The sequence below is a fragment of the Oncorhynchus clarkii genome, chromosome 22, assembly GCF_045791955.1.
Source record: "Oncorhynchus clarkii lewisi isolate Uvic-CL-2024 chromosome 22, UVic_Ocla_1.0, whole genome shotgun sequence".
Taxonomy (NCBI): domain Eukaryota; kingdom Metazoa; phylum Chordata; class Actinopteri; order Salmoniformes; family Salmonidae; genus Oncorhynchus; species Oncorhynchus clarkii.
In genome coordinates this window covers 22,649,900-22,670,734 of record NC_092168.1, presented here as the reverse complement: position 1 = coordinate 22,670,734, position 20,835 = coordinate 22,649,900, and the positions used below count along the sequence as shown (strand labels likewise).

Below are 20,835 nucleotides of genomic sequence, written 5' to 3'. Positions count from 1 at the left end.
GATGGTGGACGAATTAAAAGAAAATAAGTAAAATAGTACGTCGTATCGCCCGGTGGAGACGTTAGATGGTTAGCTAGTGGATGCTAGCGAGAAGAAAGGGGTGTCTGACTTGGCTACCTTGAGAAATGCAACATTTAGAAATACATTTGCGACAAATTAGTGGACCTTTCTAAAAAATTATTTAAAAATTGAGAAATTATTTCAGGGTCAAGTGAGTGGAGTATGACCGGTGGAATGTGGATTTGTTACAGTTATAGTCCGTTTTTGTTACGTTCAGTTTGAGCGGGAGGCGCTGAACTGGCTGTCGGCGCGGCTGTCAACATGCACGGCAAGCTGTGGCTTTATCGCTCCCTTTTGAAGACGATACAATGATTTACATTAATGGTTGTAAGGCTGAGGACACCGTTTCATATGTTATCCACTTTTTTCTATTTTTGAGGAATTTAAGTATAAGTAGTCGTTTACCTACTAATTTGATCATATTTTCTAGTTAACGTTAGTGGATTCGCCTGATGGAAAGCTTTTCACATCCTCTCATGGTAAGTGTGTGTTGATTGCTGTTTCAACTAACAAGAGAACATTTATTAGCCTGCCACCAAATCGACAATTCTACCAGCTTGTGATAAGTCTATTTGCTCATTGATTGTCTCGTTTGTTTTGACATCCCGATGTTTTTAGCCTAATGAATAACTAGCTACGTTGTGTAGGTAGTCTAATTGCAAAACTGGCAACTGTTCGGACAGACAATCGTTTAATGTATCTTGACTTAACATCTTAGTTATTTCCAAAGCGACCAAAATAAAAATCAGCTGGCCTAGTTAGCACTTTTTTCTTATGAATGAGATGGTGTTTGCTCAGTCAGTCGTTACAATGTGGCGCTCGCCTGTGTGATTGCAACATACGGTTTAACTTTTACCAAACTACTGTCTACTGTAGCCAGTACGTGAGTTAAGACAATTAAAATGTACAAGCGGTATTGTCAAGGCTGCGTGAATGTCTGATACAATGCAATGTTTCAGCCTTGATTGACTTGCACTAGGTAGCCAGAATATTAATCGCATTGAATAATAATAGTATGCTATAATGTAACGTTTGTTACCAGAGTGAGTCCTTTACTGCAGTTTAAACTACCAATTAATTTACTTGTGCGCTTTATTCCGTGGCGGGGGAGGCGGCTTGCTGACACTAGACCGATGCAATATGGTAGGCTCTAATACGAGTCATACTATTTTCGTCCTGTCGTTCACTGTACTGAAATCGTGGCGCTGTGTAAAACTTTATCCAACTAGAAAAAAGCGTGTCGTATTGTTAGGTTTGCTCAACAAGGAAATTATATTATTTCCCCACGTAATATACACTTCAGTTATTTTAGTCCTGCCCCACCATGGCCTTTAGCTACTACAACTCTTCATACAGAATAACCCATTTATTTCAGTTTACTTTTTAATCCCGAGCTCCTTTCCACCAAGCAATTATAGTCATCTGATTATGTTTTGTAGCCTACCAAACTACTCAGAACTCTCTCTTCCTTGTCGACAAAACTAAAAGTGGCGACTGGTCTGCTGCAGTAGGGGTCAAATGTCTTAATTGATGTAAAGGTTTCTACTCTTGTCATGTGATGTCAAAATGGGGTTAACAAGAATTAAAACTTGGGCCAGTTTCCACGTCTCTTGGTCCCAAGCACATTGCATTTAGACAAATTCTCCCCTCGGGAACTCTACCTACTCTAGAGTTGAGGCTTTTCTAATTGTATTCATTCGAAATTGAATATGACCTACTACTACTTTTTCTCAAGGAATTTCCACTCCCAAAACAGAAGGTTTGATTGCTTTTCTTTTAAAATATTTTTGATTTGGTGCAACCCTGTCCCTGGGTTGTCTAAACTGCTCACGACTTCTACAGCATAACCAAATATCTATTGAAATGGCTCCTGTTGAATCCAAGGCGTGTATTAAGTGACATAGCCTGACTCGTATGTACAGGGAGATATCAATTATACTTGAACTTAAGACAAAATGTATATTGTTACTAGCTACCATTGTAGCAGAACAGAGATGATAGAGATGTATTTGATTTTGTATCAATTAGGCCACCCTACCATGGTCAGTTAAAGCAGATGGGAGTTAGTTTTAAACCCTGGGCTTAGACAGGAGTAGTTCTAATATAATTTTGTTCCTGTGATCTCTGCTAAACCTAGCGTGAGGGAAAACCCCTCAAAACCACATTGTGGAGGTGGTAATGCATGAAGCTTTTTTCTGTTTTTTATTTATTTTTTACAAGCCCAATATTGAGCATATGAAGTTCTCACGTTGTCATTCTATAAGAAAAGGCATCAGAATTTGAAAAGATAACTTTTGAGTTTGTAGAATGCACCATGTGAAATACACTTTACTGTTTTGAGTGATATCAAGTGAACATTTTCCCCCAATGTTGACTATTGGTATGTTTGTGTTGACTTAAACTGGCAAGTGCAGACTGGTGTCAAGTATTCATTTGCCCAGTTTAACTCGGTTCTTCAGAGAGAAAGGGGAAAAAGAGACCCTCCAATGCAACATGAGTGTAGTTGTGAGTGTCATATGCAGTCCATATCATGCTCACTACGGTAGTTTTGTCTTGCAAATTTTTATCAAGAAGTGATACTGAAGTTAGCAGTGCAGCATTTGCAGGAAGTAGACACAGTGGCATAGGAAACATTTTTAATTATCTGCATCAACATAAAATGTAGGCTAATGGATATTTTTGGATGTGAAATATTGGTGCTAGCTATATCATTGCTGAGAAAAGGGATATATTTGACCAAGTGTTAGTCAGGTGAGCCCGGTAGTGAAACACAAGTGTTTGTGTAGTTCTAGAACGTTAATGACATTTGGTGACTCATCATTCTGTATTCTCAGGCCCCTCTGGCAAAATGGGCTCCCACCCCCATTTCCTGGTGGAGTTGTGCCTCCTCTGCTCTCCCGGCCTGCTCACACGTGTGATAGCCGGTCTGTAGAGAACCACCCCATGCAGCACAAACTCTGTAGTATTTAAATTCACCATGATGCGAGCAGGTTTTTGCAGGTTTTGTTGGTTATTTTCAAGGACACTGTCGTGGAGTGTGGTTCAACAACTATGCCATGTCTAAGGCAGGCCATAAAGAGGCAATAGTGGTGCCTCCCTCATAAAAAAGGATACTACTTCACAAGTCCTGATAGTTTTTACTCTTAACTGGTTCACTGTGGGGAATCCATGTTTGAAATTATTTGTTGAGTATTATGTCAAATGTAGTATTGATATGTTCTCCCCACAAAATGTATGGCTGCTGTTGATGTCACAAGTGCTTATATAATGTAGAGCGTATTAAGTTGCTTCTGTCATACATTTTTCCTGACTTGTTTTGCATTGGCGTCAGTCTTTGCATAGGCCACAGTGCATCCTAGTGTCACATTTGCACACGGCAGATTATTACACCTGCCCCTTCTACTAAAGGACGATTCCTGTAGTGTAGGCCTACTAAAAACTATATCTCGGGTTGGTGTGATGGGCAAATATATTAGTCTTACTTTTTTTATGCTGATGAAGTGGCAATGCCACTTGTATATCAGTGAGGGCTTTGAAAAATGTTGGTGACGTTTGTGCAGTTCTTATTTAGTGTGTGTATATCTATATATCACACACAGTCCCTTCGGATAGTAGTCACACCCCTAGACTTTTTACACATTTTGTTGTTAGACTGAATTTAAAATGGCTGAAATTGAGATTCACTGGCCTATAGACAATACCCTATGTCAAAGTGGAATTATGTTTACAAATTAATTAAATGAAAAGCTGAAGTGTCTTGTGTCAAGTATTCTACCCCTTTTATGGGAAGCCTCTAAGTTCAGGAGTAAAAATGTGCTTAAGTTTCATGGACTCACTCCGTGTGCGATAATAGTGGTAAACATACATTTTTTTTTTAATGACTACCTCATCTCTACCCCACGCACAATTATATGTAAGGTCCCTCAGTCGAGTAGTGAATTTCAAACACTGATTCAACCACAAAGACCAGGAATGTTTTACAATGCATCACAAAGAAGGGCAGCTATTGGTAGATGGGTTATAAATAAATAAATAAAAAACAGACATTGAATATCCCTTTGAGCATGGTGACATTAATTACACTTGGTATCGATACACCCAGTCACTACAAAGATAGATGTCCCTCCTAACGTAGTTGCCAGAGAGGAAGAAAACTGCTCAGGGTTTTCACCATGAGGCCAATGGTGAATTAACCTTTTAGTTTAATGGCTGTGATGGAAGAAATCGGAGGATGGATCACCAACATTGTAGTTTTTCAACAATACTAACCTAATTGACAGCGTGAAAATAAACCCTATACGGAATAAAAATGTTCCTAAACATTCATCCTGTTTGAAATTGGGGACTAAATTGCGGCAAAGAAATGAATTTAATGTCCGGAATACAAAACGCTATGTTAGGGGCAAATCAACACAAAAAGTCTTGAGTACTACTTCATATTTTCAAGCATGGTGGTGGCTGCATCATGTTATGGTGAAACTTAATCCTAGAGGGAAAACCTGGTTCAGTCTGCTTTCCACCAGAAACTGGGAGATGTATTCACCTTTCAACAGGACAATAACCTAAAACGTGGCCAAGTTGACACTGGATTTGGTTATCAATAAGATGGTGAATGTTCCTGAGTGGCCAAGTTAGTTTTGAATTACATCTATTTTAAAATCTAAGGCAGAACCTGAAAATGGTTGTCTAGTGATGATCAACAACCAATTTGACAGCTTGAATAATTTTTTGTGTAAGAATAATGGGCTGATGTTGCGCAACTCAAATTCACAGCTGTAGTCGCTGCCAAAGGTGCTTCTGAAAAGTATTCACTTGGGTGTGTATTTCATTTTCAATAAATGTGCAAACATTTCTAAAGAACATGTTTTCACTTTGTCATTATGGGGTATTGTGTGTGTGTAGATGGGTGAGGAGAAAACATTGAATACATTTTGAATTCAGACTAACACAACAATGTAGAATAAGTCAAGGGGTATGAATACTTTCTGAAGGCTGTGTGTGGGGATATATAGTACTGTGCAGTGCAAAACCTTTTATAGCCCAGTAAATATTGCTCAGCTTGTATGGACAACATAATGTGTTGTGGTCACTAACGCTGTAATTCTATGGCTTTGCTGTGCCTTATGGTGGTTGTATGGATGTGCTAGACTGCTGATATGTCTAAATGCAGTATTTAATGTATTAGTGATGCCGATAACATCACTCATTACATTTTAACTAATGCTGTCTGGTTGCACCATTTTTAAATCCTCCACAATAAGTTTGACTCCATCCTATTGAAACACATGGTGTATTTTACAAGTCAATTCAGGCTTGACTTAAGGGAAGCTACTGGTAAACATGGCTGCCCCACTTACTTAAAATACTCATACTTACAGAATATTATGTAGTAACATTTGAAAATATGGTTGTCCTTTCTAGCTTCAGCCTTCCAGTTAGGCTTTTCACTTTCTTTTTTACACTGGTTGTAGTCAAACGGTTACAAGCGGTCCTTGAGCTTAATTGTGTAAAAATATATCATTCATATTGTTTGTGTGTGGGTGCCAGTCCACACAACTGTAAGATGACTATGGGATATAGTCACTCTCTTTAGGCCACATCAAATGAAATGGAGTATCTTATCAGTCAGTCAACCGCGTGGGGGAGATGTGAGAATGTAACCGTAGTGGCACTCTGCTGGGCCTCTTTTCCTCTGGGTTTGGGGATATTTCATGATGTCCCCACTCCACAGGCCCCCAGCATCACAAAGGGGCATAGCCCTCTTTACACGTCACAAACGGGAACTGTGGATAATTTATTTTTATCAATGTGTCTAATATTGTAGTTATATTTTGGGGCCCTATGCTAAACCTAGCTTGTGGGATGGGGAGGGAGAGACTGTCATAGGACTCAAATTAGTGGGAATGCATCGCAGAACAGCTTAACTGTAAATTGGAGTTTGTGTGTGAGTTTAGACACTTGTCAGAATGGAGAGTGAGTTTTGGCCCAAGCGTGTTGATGGGGTGCACTGTGTACGTGTGAGAGTGCTTTGGATACACTGGGGGTGTGTCTCTTAAATCCACACACCCCTCTTTTCCTCTTTCTCTCACACACCCCTCTCTCTTCCTCTTTCTCTCACACACACTGAGCTTGGATCCTAATCTCCCTCACTGCTAGTTCTCTGGCCTGCTCCTCTTATGGAGGGATGACTCATGTTGATTACTAATGCGACAGGCGTTGGTTTGGTGTCTGTGTTTATGGCCGGGTGAGGGTTGTTTCTCTGTCATTTCTCTGTGGGTCCGGTGCCGAGGAGGCGTCGGTCGGGACGTAGCTCTGAAATGGCCGGCGTCACACTGCTTCTGCTTTGTCTACTTCCTGTTGATGGCTTTTCTGGCCCTGCTGTGGGGAGATGGAGCAGCTCTATTGAAGTGGTGAGTAGTCAAGAGAAACACCTAGTTCGAGTGTTTTGGTAGTTAACCAAGTTTTGTGTACAATGTACATTCATGTGTTTGGTTTACCGTACAGGCAGGGCAGTTGTGAGCCTGGGATTTTCTACAGTTCTACACTGGGATGTTTGCTATGTGAGGGGATGGGTGTGTGGGGCATGCTTTTTCTCCAGACGCATGCTGGTCATGGGAATAGTTGTATGGGAAGCCCTAACCTTGACTGGATGCCCCCCCCCCCCCCCCCCCCAGTTTACTATACATGCATCTGGACTGGTATGTAGAGTTGAGATAAGGCTGGTTGTGTTAAGCTTTTCAATTGGGTTTTAGGTTTTTCACATACAACCGGGTTTGAATTTTGTTTACACCTCTCCTCTTCTGCATTATCAGATGGTTGGCCTGCCAGGCTTTTTTTTTCTCATCCCTAGTGTTCTCAGTCCTCAACATTAATTGACTTGAAAATATATTGTGTAGTGTTTTCCAGTTGATCTTTTTCCTTTATTTTCTCTAGTGCTGTGTTGGAGTGAGAAGGGCCCTACTGTAACAGACCCGCCTGACCGTGAATGGGGAGATAGATTGGTGCTCGAAGTTCACTCGCAAGTCTCCATTAGTGGAGTCGTGTGAAATGAACAAACTGTGTAGGCTTGGTTTGTGTGAGTGTGTACCTTCTCTGACATTGGTGTTGTGCAGAGGGAACCCCAGTCAGTCAGTTAGCTAGCTCTGCGGTCACTCTGCCTGCCTTGTGCTCTACTGGGCATGTGTTGTGTGTTGGACAAGTGGGAACGGACTGCTGAAGTTTTTGCAGGATTAACACCCACAACTGCATGACTGGTGTTTCTATGGCTCAGAAGGGTTCCTATTTATAGATGTCAGGCCTGGTGTAAATTACTATAAACAATAAACTGAACCTCTACCTCCCTGCCTGCACACACCCCTGTCCAAAACAGTTACCTCTGGCTAGTTACTCACCACATTAAACTCTACAATTTTAGGGTGAAATTAACTCTCTAAAATACATGAATACACCCAAACCAAGTGTGGAATGGTCAGCTTTAAGTCCCTAACCATTCTAGATGAATGCTGAGAATTGTGATTTTGGTTTAATGTGACTGGATTTTGGTAGTTGGGTTCTGTTAATAGTGATTATATTCTGTTCAATTTATTGTAATGATTTTATGAAAAATGCAGTGTCGTGTGTGTGTGTGGGAGAGGGATAGTAAGACATGTGTTTGTGGGTTGTGTGTCATTGAAGTATATTTCAAATGTAGGCCTATATTATATTTTAGAAAGTGATTGCCATCTTTAAAAAGTCAAACATTCTTAGATAATGGACAAGAACATGCCTCCATACACAAGTACCCAGTTCTTCCAACTTCAGTCTAGTTACACCATGTAGTTACACCATGTCATGGTGTAACTAGACTAAAGTTGGAAGTACATCTGGGTTATTGTGTATGGAGGGATGTCCTTGAAAATAAAGCCATAGCAAAGGAAATTGACTGATTTTTATGTTGAGTTTGACTTTTAAAAATAATATAGATTTATCTAGTGTGCCATTTTAGATGTATGTGAAGTTGCGTGGGACTGCTTTCAAAACTAAAATCCTTTCCCAGAATGTAATATCAAGCATGTATAACTTGTCCAGTTATTTGAAATGTATTTGCATGTTTGGTACTAGTTGCTGTCTAAACTGAATTATGATGTAACTGCTTTTTATACTCGACAGCATTGTGCATACAATCCTCATAACCTACTTAAAATAATCAAAGAAATTATAACTTTTCCCTCAACTAAAGTCTGGATGTGTCAACTTTTATCAAATTAATTATTTAAATGATAATCATTCTCCCATTGAATAACAATAAAGCAACATTTTAACATTTACATAAAACAATTGTCAATATAGTTTAGAAACTTCTTAGAAATGTACCATATAGCCTACACAACATACGCACATAGCAGAACAGACTTGTGTTACAAATGAGGCTAAACTAAATTTGCTCTTGACAAGAGAAGGGTTTGTGATGGGGGGGGTCTAGAGCGTCCTGCCCCTGTGGAAGGGGGTCACTCGACCTTTGCCCCCAGAGTCAGGTCACTCTGAGTTGCTTATTCAGGGTGCGAGCCATAGGAACTGGTTAAAAGGCTGAGGAACAGAGGCGACAATGGGAGAGAGCAGGGAAAGGTTAAAGCCATAATGGTGTGTGTGTGGATATTGGGTTGTAGTGACAACTGGTCAAGGCTCCTCTTGGCCCACTGATGCAGTCTGAGGCCTCTTCAATCACCTGGTTCGTGAGTTAATTTATGATTTTTCATGAAGGTAAAGCGGGAGCGAGAGAGACCCAGAGGGAATGTCTCAAGGAGTGGGATTGGTGTGTGGAGTGCACAAGTGTATTATTTTTCTTTCTTTAGATCAAATCGGGTTAGATTTATTTTTCAATCAACCAGGAGAGCGGGAATGCAATTTAATTAGAAAAATATGACATGCCTGACGTGAAATGTAATCAACTGAAATGAAGTAAGTCTGTATACTGTGGTTGCTGGTATGGAAAGTGGGTAAAGTGGTACAGATAGTTTAATTCTTTATTACGATGTACATGAGTCTGAAGCATTAATATTATTCAGGCAATAATTAACACTTAATGTGTTTATTTATATAGTGACCAGAATACACCTTTGCTACTGCAGATCTTCAATAGAAAATGACTGGATTTTCACTTTTAATTAGTGTTCTAGATAAACCACTATAAAACTTGGACCTTTATATTTCTAGTTTTCTTGTCAGCGTCATGAAATATAGGCCAGTTGTAATTGAGGCCCCCATTTCAAAACCTCTTTTTAAAAAGGGGACATATTTAAGTGACCTATCTAGAAGTCATTTGTGGTTTGCTTTGCTGCACATTTAGTTGTCAGTGGCTATTTAACTAATTCTCTGAGAGAATTTTTATTCAGTATGAGGGAAACGGAAATCTATTAATCATTAGTTTCCTTGCGTGTCTTTTGACCCACCTTGTCCAAATTAATATTTGTGCCTCAGAGAGGGAGTGTGTGTATTTGTATCCCTCGCTCACACTCTGTCCTGGTTAAGTACTTTCTGTTCTATGAACACTTAGCAGAACACAATGGAGCAGGCATGATCTCTTTAACCCAAAAGTACTCCGCCACAGAACACCTGGGATACTGCCATCAATGATCAACACTATCCCCTGGTCATGTAGATTTTGTGTATCATACTTCCCGTGGAGTCTTGTACAGGTGAAAAGGCTTCAAGTTGAGGCTCACCAAAATCTTAACTGAAATGGTAAAAAATATGAAATACTGAAAAGATTGTGTTAGGAGGCCATAGGACGCAATGATCTGAAATTCGAATAAATTAAAACACAGCCTATCAGCTGTTTAGTACAATTTCACCTTTATGGGGGGTAAATGACTAACTAAAGATATTATTTCTCATATGGTGTAACTTGAGTGAAAATGAAATCCTGTGAGAAAATCCTAGGCCAAATGTCTTTCTAACTGGCAGTGCTGCTGTTAATTTAGAAGTTGTAGTGTAATTAAGCTGTAAGATGCCAAATGTGTTTGTGTTCACTTCTCTGCTCCCACCCTGTAATACCAGGGCCCATCTCCCGACACAGCACTGTTAACGCTGGGTTATTTCCTTATACACCCACAGTTGCCCAAGATGGCGTCATTGTTTGTTAATCATTATAAACACCCGCTTAGAGAATAGAAAAACCACACATAATTCTCTCATTTCTGATGTGTTTTCCAAATGCTTTATTTTAAGCTCTGACAAGGTCCAGTTGTAATTCATGGTGATGGACTTCATATCCTTGGATTTTGGATGCCTCTGTTGTACACACAGATTTGTGGTCATTTTTCACACACAACCCAGTCCCCTTCTAATAAGTTACACCAATCATTTATGAAGATGCTATCGCTGGCTGGCCAGGGGGGAGTGGATCATCAACTAATTAATGGTCTTCCAGACGTCCCTTTTTTTCTGTTGGTAACATTGATCAGAGTTGTTGAATTGTGCCATAGTGCATTAGTGATATTACCAGAGTGGTTATCAGACCTGATCAAATCAGCGGAAGCAGGCGATATTTGGAAACTAGGGTAACCATAATTGTACCTATGATGCTAGTTAATACCACACCATAACTGGTGTATCACATTATAAACCCTGTTTGTCTGTTTGCTGCTCTACTTTTCAATAGGTTCCCCTTTGACCAGATGGAAGTTGAAGGATGTTTCATTCAAACAGCAGTCAACCATATTTTTTGTCCCCAGTATAATAAATGTGACTTAGCAGAGTTGGGGACTAGTCTGTCAAGTGACTTGGACATTGATATTGTGATTAGATATTTATGTCCCTTTGTCATGCTGTGTGTGGTTCAGTCTAATAGTACTTATGTTCTACTGATCTTAGGGGATATAGTGAGTAATGAATTTTCATTCTTGAACTGACTGATTACTTTCAAAATTGGCATTTTCTAGAGGTATAGCAATTACCAGATTTGTATTGTTGAATAATTGAGATGTACATGTCTGAGCTGTAATATTTGTCATTTTGGAAACAAAATGCTGATTGCAGATGAATTATATTTCCTCTAACCCAAGCCTTGGGGCCAGATTTATAAACGTGGCACTATAGTTTAGCTAAGTGAAACTGGCCTGATGTGCGATTTGAAAGTGAAGTGATTGAAACTGCATCACCCCTTCAATTTAGCTGATTCAGTCTCAACCTGTCATAATACACAAACACATGATCTGTTGTAGAAGAGAGAAAAAGTACAACCTCAGTACTTTGCCTTTTTTTTTATTTAGCTGATTATTTACACCCATTCTCTTCTCTGTGCTTTTCAGATGGTTTGAGAGTCCTGGAGTTCCTTTGATAGGCCATCTGGATGCTGCTTTCGGGTGATTCCTCACAACTTGAGAAACTATTATTATTTTAATTTCCACAATGTAATCCATATAATGTTCCTTTGGAGGAAGTAATGTTGGCATATATTTGACATTTTGTATATAAAAGCATATTTGAGAAATAATCGATCCGTGTTTGCCTACCCAGACACCATAACTGTTGCTCTATATGGGGCACAAACATAATCTTCATGTCATTTAAAACCTCATTGTGTGCTCTAAAATGAGAAACATTTACATAATTAAATCTATTAGGATTTTGAAAAGTATGAAAATTATACATTTCTCATTGTGTTTTATGGACTGTTTTACTGACACAGAAGGTAAGAGTGGGATCTCTGGGACTTTTTTGTTAGTTATGACCAAATATATGTGGGGTATGTAGAACTCCATTCTCCTATTGCGAGTACATTGTACTGTACTGAACGCTACTCTGCTGTTCTGTACTGGCAATAGAAAGAATGGAGTTCTACATACCCCATATATATTTGGTTATAACTAACAAAAAAAAGTCCCAGAGATCCCACTCTGTAACCGTCTGTCAGTAAAATATGAGAAATTGAAGTCTATATTTGTGATACTTTTCAAAATATGAAATGTACATTGAAATCTTGCATAATTAAATGTTTTACTCATTTTAGTGGAAACAATGAGGTTTCAAATGACAAGATGCAGTTTGTACCCCATATAGATCAACAGTTATGGTATCTTGGTATCTCCTGGGTAGGGCTGAAATGTAAAATATGCTAACTTGAAATAATTATTTCTCAAATATGCTTTTAGATACAAATTTCAAATATGTCAACAATACTTCATCCAAAGAACCATTTTATGGATAAAATTGTGACAATCCCCCCAAAATCCCTTTTGTTCTAGTTTCATGTGGAATTACTGTTTCTTTCTCCGAAGTGTGAGGGGGAGAGAGTGAGCCAGAGGATGAGGGTATGCAGGAGAGGGAGTTGGAGAGGATGTGTGTGTATGCAGGGAGTGAGAGGTGTGTGTGTGTGTGTGTGTAAGGGAGAGAATCAGATGATGAGAGATGGAGCTGGTTGTGGTGGTGCTATAGCAGCACAGAATGGTTTGTGGGTTACACAGAGATGCAGGCCGTACTGTGCTGCCGCAGTAACGCCTGGACAGACAGCATCTGTGGAACTACCCGGAAGAGTGTGTGTGGGAGAGTGTGTGTGTGTGGGATCCGACTGCCTCATCACTGGCTGCCTTGCTGTAGCAGCACGTAAATATTGGAGTTAAAACTACTGCTGAAGCCTCCAGTATTGAACGTGCTGCTGAAGCAAAGCTGACCGCTTACCACCGTTAACTTACGGCGAGTCTGCATGCATCAGTCCCTCTACTGCGCATCGCAGGAGAACGGTGCACAGGAGAAGACACCGAATGGAGAGGGACGCTGTGTGTCGTCATCTTTATGACGGGTACATAATTATTAGGTTAAGCAGTTGTTTTTGTCCATTTAACTTTTTTACATGTATGTTGTATTTTATAGTTCATTTTTGGGGGGTTATGTTCATATATTTGTATATACATTAACATTTTCTTTGCACATTAAATCATGCAAACAAGGAATAATTTAGACTGGCCCATGTTTTTTTTTTGTATTGAAAGGCATTTGTATTGCATTCTCTAATAAACGTTTTTGAAATGATGCACGTTTTCCTTTTTTTTTTAGAATTTTCAGAGAAAATCCAATTATTGAAACAAGCAACGCAATTTATCAATTGACCATATATTTTAATTCTATGAAGGTTATAATGTGTATAGGCCTCTTGCACCAGCTTTTGGTAAAACGTTTTACTGTGGTGTAACAAAATCTAGTTTTTCAACCGCCTACAATGCCTTTTGTGGGAGAAAAATACACATTAGAACCTTCACCTTTGCACTGCTGAGCAAATCAATTGAGCATTATTTTGGTCAAGATAGGCCTTGAACAAGAGTTAGTAAAACGAAGTAGCCTCCTAGCCTGTGTATAGGCCTCCATTCAGTTTGACTGACTAACAGGCTATATCGGCCTATTCGGGTAAATTAGCTTGTTGGTTTCTGGGAATATTCCAAACACTAATTTCCAGCTGATCCGTTTTAAATGTAAACTTAATGTGTATAAAAATGTAACCCTAATTTCGAAGCTTTTGGGGGTGGTTGCCTATTTTGACAATTAAATGAGGCAGAGACAAATCGACTTATTTGGCTAAGTGAGTAGATTTTTGCAATTGGCATGTATATTTTAGCAAGTTATGGGCAACCGAAGACTCGTAAACTTGTCCAACTCATTGTGGCTCGCCTACAATTGGCTTATATTTATAGCACCAGTCTTGTGTCAACACCTAAACAATCGCGAATGTTACCTGCGAGTTTCACACCTGTATATAGCGGTAAGGTCACCGAATAGGCGTATTGGGACTGACAGATCTGTGGCTAATCGTGGGCAGAAAGGCATGCTATACTGTAGCGTAGCATATATGCTACTGATGATAGGTCTAACTTTGATAAAGGCCAGTGATATATTTACAAGCCATGGCCTACGAGTTCCTGCAAGGCCATGCATGGTCACACTCGCCAACTTGCAATCTACCGAGGCTAACGCTTGATCTATACTTTTTTGTCAATGTCCTTCAGATTATTGTGGCGTTGCAGCGCGTGATCAGCATATTAAGTGTTGCTTACAGGGAATTTGGCCAAATTGAAATGTACCAATGATATTCCCTAAGTGACCTGTCTATTGACCTATAGCGTGTCTATATTATCAGCAATTTAAAAGAGGATAGTCTACATAGATAATATATTGTGCCAGCTAGCATAAACAAATCAATTTTATAAATTCCTATATACAATCAATTATCACACATGGAATAAACCCCGTCGCCTGTTATCAAGATGAGTCCCATTATATATCACTTGTGGCCTAAAATATAATTTAAAGTTTCAGGCTAATGCAGTCAACCACCAAACCACGCCCTATATTCTAGTGTGTGTTTTGTATTATTGTGAAACTTTAGCAAAATGATTTCATGATCTCTGGCTTGCCTATAACAGGCTTGATTTTTGGGCCACCGTTTTTGTAGCCTCTACCAGACTTTCAACGTGAGCGAGGCCTGGAAGCCAAGGATACGGTTATTGTGACAAGTAAATGGTGCAGAACGCTGCAATGCCAATTGAAGGGAAAAGGGCTTATCACTGGCTACCATGGACAGATAAATGCAGTCAGGATATGCGTGGTTTGAGTCCATATCTTATTTTAGGCTTATTCTAACTTTTAAAGCAATATGTTAATTTAGTATAATACACAAATACACACATAGGCCTAGCCTACACACATTGCACTATAGACTACCATCCCGAGATGATCCGTGTCCCACACGTTTTTATAAGGCTATTTAAATAATATTTAAATTATACATATGATAAATTTTTTTGCAATTAAATGCTTAGCCTAAAAACTGAATTGCTAAATTACTTCTACAGACCTATTTCGGGAATCGACTATGGTGGGTTTTCAGGGGAGTTTACTTTATGTAGGCAGTTGGTGTATAGAATGCTTTACACTGGTCAAAAATAGTTCTATGCATTTATCCTTTACTTCCCAAACTTTGTCACTGCACATAATTAGCGAAAAAAACATTGCCATTTTAATTACGGGTATTTTCTCTTAAAACTATTTTGAAGAGCACCCATCCCTTTGTCATGACTTTTCCATGCTTTATTTTGTGAAATTATTCGACAATATTTAGTGAGAGGCCCTAATTGTACGTCTGATGGAGTGCCTTTGAAATATAAAATAACATGTCTGTTTGGGAACAGAAAAGTGTTGGCCACGCATTATAACCTCTCGATGCGCGTTTGGAAAAGGCTACCAATCATTTTTTTAAACATTTATTTTTATTCTGGTCATTTAAGTGCGCATCTGTTCCTTCATATATTATTTATAATATAATATAATATATAATATCATATATATTTTACTTTAGAAATAATAAAATTCACTAGTCAGACTCGGCCTAAACTATTGCATATTCTGCGTCTGCGTGTCGGGTGGGAGTAAAAGGTTAAACACCTAGTGTTCATCATAATATAAACTAAATATCTACATTTAGTCGATAACTTTTTGGGGGTTATAAATACATCAGTGGACATGTTTTATTGTAAAGAAAGGCCTCTGAGACACAGTTCTGTTGATTGCGCAATTTGCGCACCATATGCAATTAGAGGTATAGCGTATATCAGCATTTCCCAACCTCGGTCCTCGGATCCCAAGTGGTGCACGTTTTGTTTTTTTACCCTAACACTACACAGCTGATTCAAATGATCAAAGCTGGATTATTAGTTGATTATTTGAATCAGCTGTGTAGTGTTAGGGCAAAAACCAAAACGTGCACCACTTGGGATCCGAGGACCAAGTTTGGGAAACCCTGGCCTATATGTTATTCCCACGGAATGTTATCCAATATGTTGAATTTAGTTGGATTTTGAATAATTAATTGGAATTGTTAGAAAATGATTGTTATGTAAGATCATTATGCATGCAGGCACCCTTTCATCACGTCATGTCATCACCCAATATTTTGGGTGCATCATTATGCCTAATTATATAATATATAGGTATATTTGCATTTGTTTGAAGTCGTATTAGTTATATTAATTTAGTTATTATAGGAAAGAGAAAGACCAACTTTACATTTTCATCCCTTATTTGCCCGGCAACAGTCGGGCTATATATATACATGCTGTGACGTTGGTCCTGAATTGTGGTCAGTGCTTACATCATAGGTTCATGATAGGTTTGTTGTCTGATCACGGGATTTCCGTCAGGATTTCGTTCCTTCAGAAAAGTCCAAACTGCAGGACATGACCAATGGACAGTAGAGCCTGCACGTGAATTTTTATTGGACCTATATACATGCAGTGCTGCAAATTTCAATTGAAAAGTTGTAGGCCTATGACATGGTTTGTTTTCTATATGTTGGAATAAAAAAAACGCGATGAGTTCTAAGAATTGCTCTTTTGTGATCCACTCGCAACATGCACGGATTGCATAGTTGCCCAGTGTAGGCAACAAGTGCCATCTATGACATCCCATGGCATTCAAAGTTGAGCACACATTGACAGGGACTGGTACAGTTGATTCAATCTGTATTTCATCCCAGATGTGTAGGCTATAATTTATTGTTGCCTTTCAATTTTGCAAAAATAAAAAGTCAGCATAAGCCAAAAACATTTTTTTGGAATAATGAAAATTAAATTGCTATATAGCCTAACGTGATATTTAGACAAACCATGCCGATGTCTGTATAGTTATGCAACATTCAACCTTGCCCCCCCGTGGAGGTTAAATCGCACAGTGATGACGGATCCACAGGGAAGGCCAGCATCAAACAAGAATTTGGAACGCCTGAGCGAGTGCATGGCATTTCTTAATGTCAGTATTTCATCTCACTTGAGCAGTGTGCACACCAATAGAGAAGGCTTCACTTCTGACGTTTACCGGGAAAAGTGCACGTGCATAAAACAGCCAGACAATTTTGGTGAAACCCCCTCAGTCACTCAAAAATAAGGATGAAGAAAAATACCAAATTTAAGTTTTATTTTTGGCAAAAGATGAGGCTGGTGACACGGTATGTGGCGTTATGACAACAACAGACTGTCCGTAAAACTTAAGGCAAAAAATAAATCAAACTCAGACTTTCTAGGTGTAAATATTAGGCCTTTGCTAAATAATCTAGCCTATGGCATAATCATTATTTACTTTAATATGCACATGAGGTGACTCAGGCTTTGACTTGTAGTTGTTAAAGTGTGTGATCATATGGCTTGGAGAAGGATGGCTGGTGCTCCAGGACAGAGCTGCTGCTTAACATTCACCAAACAAGCTGTTCTCAAATCTGACAACATTCAATGTACTGCAATAGTGTTTTGATTCTCGTTAAGTGTTATGGTTGTTCTGTTTATATATTCTATATAAAATACTAAAATCATGATACATATGTGCTTGTAAATACTTGAATAGCTTTCTAATTTTTTAAAATAAATCTACTTAGGCCTATAACATTTACATATAGGCTTTCTATCAGACTGCTGCAGCTTGCTTCAGATCCAAAAATAACATATTTGGAAATCTAAAGCAACCTACGACGTCAAAGAAATTAGCCAGTTGTGTGAAAGAGGTTCAGGATACATTTCAGCCACGCACCCACCAGGCATCCACTACCTCTCTCCAGCACTGCCACGCACCGGTAGCCATCTCCAGCCAGCCAGATAGCACGGGCAGGCAACTATGGCAGAGCGAGGAGACTTGGGCTGACACCACGGTCAGGCTGTCCAGCTGCGGAAGCACCAGGGCGTATAGTAACAGGCACACAACAATCACGATGACTCTCCCCAGCGTTCTGCCACTGACACGCTGGGTCGTTGAGCAATACGCGCTACTCTCTTGGGGGACCGAGAGCTTGTCCACATCTTTGAGCTTCACCAAGTCCCAATTTTTGACGTCGAAGCTCCGGACCATGTGACCGACATCCATGTCTATCCGGGAGGGTAGCGTCGTTTCTCGGACAACGCGCAACTTCTCCCTGAACTCCTGCATCTGCTGGAGGAAGCAGAGGGGGTCAGTCACATTCCTGAAGGACTCAGCGATGCTGAGCGCGCGTCTCTGCTCCTCCAACGCCGCGCTTAGTTTGTTAATCTCGGGATCGTAGGCTTGCATCACCACCAACTTCAGCGTCTCGAAATCAGAGAGGATCTCGTTCTTTTTGTGGTCCAGGGTGCTGATCAGTTTGACGAAATAGTCCGTTACTTTCTCTGCATCCCTGGAAACTAACTGCAGTGCATTCTTCTTACTGGCTTCCAGTGTCTCCAGGCAGGTTATGGTATCTGCGCTGCGCCAGTTCTCCACTCCCTGGAACAGCTCCTCAAACGCAGCTTTCTCCTGCTCATATGCGTCTTCCAGGGCACAGAATGTATGTCCTTTATGGTCGCCAGTTGTTATGCAAAATCCACAAATAAGTTTAAAGTCTGTGGCACAAAATATATTAAGCGGTTGACCACTGTGGTGTTTGCACAGCACCATCCTGGGTAAAAGTCTGATTTTGTTGTATTTCTCTACAATTCCGCGTAAGGAGTAGTTGATCTGGAGGGTGTTTATGCCGTTTTGAGGGGTCTCCTTGCGGCAACTGGGACATTTGAATGGGGGTCTCCAAACAGGTCCTCGGTTGTTCCCCTCCAGAATCCCCTCCAAGCACTTCTTGCAGAAGCTGTGCGAGCACGGCAGAACTCGCGGGTCCTCAAAGAGACAGCAGCAAATTGGGCAGGTGAGATCCTCCTCGAGAAGCTCCATGGTGCTCTGAAAAAAAAGACAACCAGGATTGAGTGGAGAACTAATCGAAAATAATGGGTCAATACACTATTCATCAATCATACATACCCGTTTATCTACATCACCTAGCAGCGCAATGATTCAGAGCCAGTGATGGTGGAAATGCACATCACTAGAATTACACACAACACTGGCTAAAACGCACGAAACTCCTGCGACTGGTGTTAAAATTCAGCCACCGTCAAAATGAGAAGCGTCGATGTGTCCGCGTAAAGGATGAAAATAGAAAGCGCTGTGGAACATCATGCCAGTTGCATTGGCTATTTGTATGAAAGACGCTTCGCCACGGACCCTTGCCTAAATTCAACGACCTACTTTTTAGTGTTCACGCTAGATTTGTTTTGTTTACTGAGACGACATATCACGCAATCGTTAAAGTTGCACGCACAACACAACCGTTTCATCCAACTGTTCTATATGCAGAAGAGATGGTAACGATTAAAGTTCCCTGCCTCAACGGTAAAAGCCCGCTGAAACGTTTCCTTAGCAGTAGAAGCTATGCTACATAAACACAAACTTACACTTACGATTACCACTCAGTATAAACGAGTTGCAGTGTATAATTTAGATCACACACGAGTATGTCCTATTGGCAAGGTATTGGGTATGGTTATGACAGCTTTTGCAGGCGTAAAGCAACATGCAACTGGGGGGGAAAAAACCTCACCAGCTGCTGAGACGCACAGTCCAACGCAATCATACTTCTTGTTGCTGTGCAGACTTCGCCCTTTCCGGGAGAAAAATTAACCATTTCATGATCACAGTGCTATGCTGTAGTGAACCTTCCAGCTCCAAATAGCGCCCGATACAAGGGGCGCGCAGAAAATGAAACCATCTCAGTAATATTAATGGACAACGGTTTTACGCACACATTTTTTTACGTTTCACAAACAAGATGCGTTTTCTTTTTCAGTACGAAAAATGCAGAGGATCCCTGCAAGTTGGAGTTGGGAGGGGGACTGTTGCCATGCAAAACATTACAGCATGAAAGACTGTCACAACCACTATGTTTTTAGTCACCCGGTTTTTGTTCACTGTGTCTATCGCCCCACTTTTATACATCATTATGAAGTAATAACGATAATCTATTTAAGCAATAAGGCACGAGGGGGTGTGGTAATTGACCAATATACCACGGCTAAGGGCTGTTCTTATGCACAACACAAAGTGGAGTGCCTGGATACAGCCCTTACCCGTGGTATATTGGCCATGTACCACAAACCCCCGAGGTGCCTTATTGCTATTATAAACGGGTTAGAAACGTAATTAGATCGGTCTCATATACCACGGCTTTCAGGCAATCAGCATGCATATGTATATATATGTGTGTGTGTATGTATATAGGTGTATATATATATGTGTATATATATATGTATATATATGTATGTATGTATATATATGTATATATATATATATATGTATGTATGTATATATATGTATGTATGTATGTATATATATATATATATATATGTACATATATATATATATATATATAGATAGATAGATAGATAGATAGATAGCTAGATAGATATGAACATCAGGTATGAGTTTAAGTTTGTAAATTAATGTTCAACTCCACCAATGCTCAGTGCATGGATACAAAGTAGCCAATTGGAAGCACTATCAAAGGACTTAGTGATATGCTACTGAAAGTGCTCCTTACATAAAATAAAAAAAACTCACTACATATAGGTCTACCCAGCAACATTAGGGGTGTTCATTATAGGCATTTTCCCCTTTTTTGGCAGGAGATGGAATTGCCACTCCACACACGATCATGTCGTGTGTCCCAATGCTTGACACATTGATAACCAATAGCTACTAAGTCACGTGTAAAAAAATATATATATGTTGACCTTGATTTTCTTCCCTTGTTTCCATGCCATCAGGAGCATCTGCGTATCTTCGCAAGCAATGCGATTGGACGCATTTGAGAGGAGCGTATGTTTGGCTCATGACACTGTGTTATGGAGCCCACCAGGTGTCCCTGTTTCATAATGATGGTAGCTTTTCTCATGAGCTCTTTCAGAGCTCGTTGACTTTGTCGAT

General features: G+C 39.8%; 1 protein-coding gene across 4 annotated transcripts; it reads right to left on the bottom strand.

Moving 5' to 3' along the window:
* Positions 1–16,983: 16,983 nt before the first annotated feature.
* On the bottom strand, positions 16,984–19,507 carry LOC139380614 (tripartite motif-containing 13-like). 4 transcript variants are annotated; one of them, XM_071123495.1, is made up of 2 exons: positions 18,835–19,507; positions 16,984–18,753 (listed from the first exon to the last, which is right to left on the bottom strand). In XM_071123495.1, the coding sequence occupies exon 2, from the start codon at positions 18,745–18,747 to the stop codon at positions 17,593–17,595; it is 1,155 nt and encodes a 384-aa protein (XP_070979596.1). In that variant the 5' UTR covers positions 18,748–18,753; positions 18,835–19,507; the 3' UTR covers positions 16,984–17,592. The 4 variants fall into 4 exon arrangements, with proteins under 4 accessions (XP_070979596.1, XP_070979597.1, XP_070979595.1 ...); XM_071123496.1 differs by having other exon boundaries at positions 19,308–19,501; XM_071123494.1 differs by having other exon boundaries at positions 19,454–19,501.
* Positions 19,508–20,835: the final 1,328 nt, after the last annotated feature.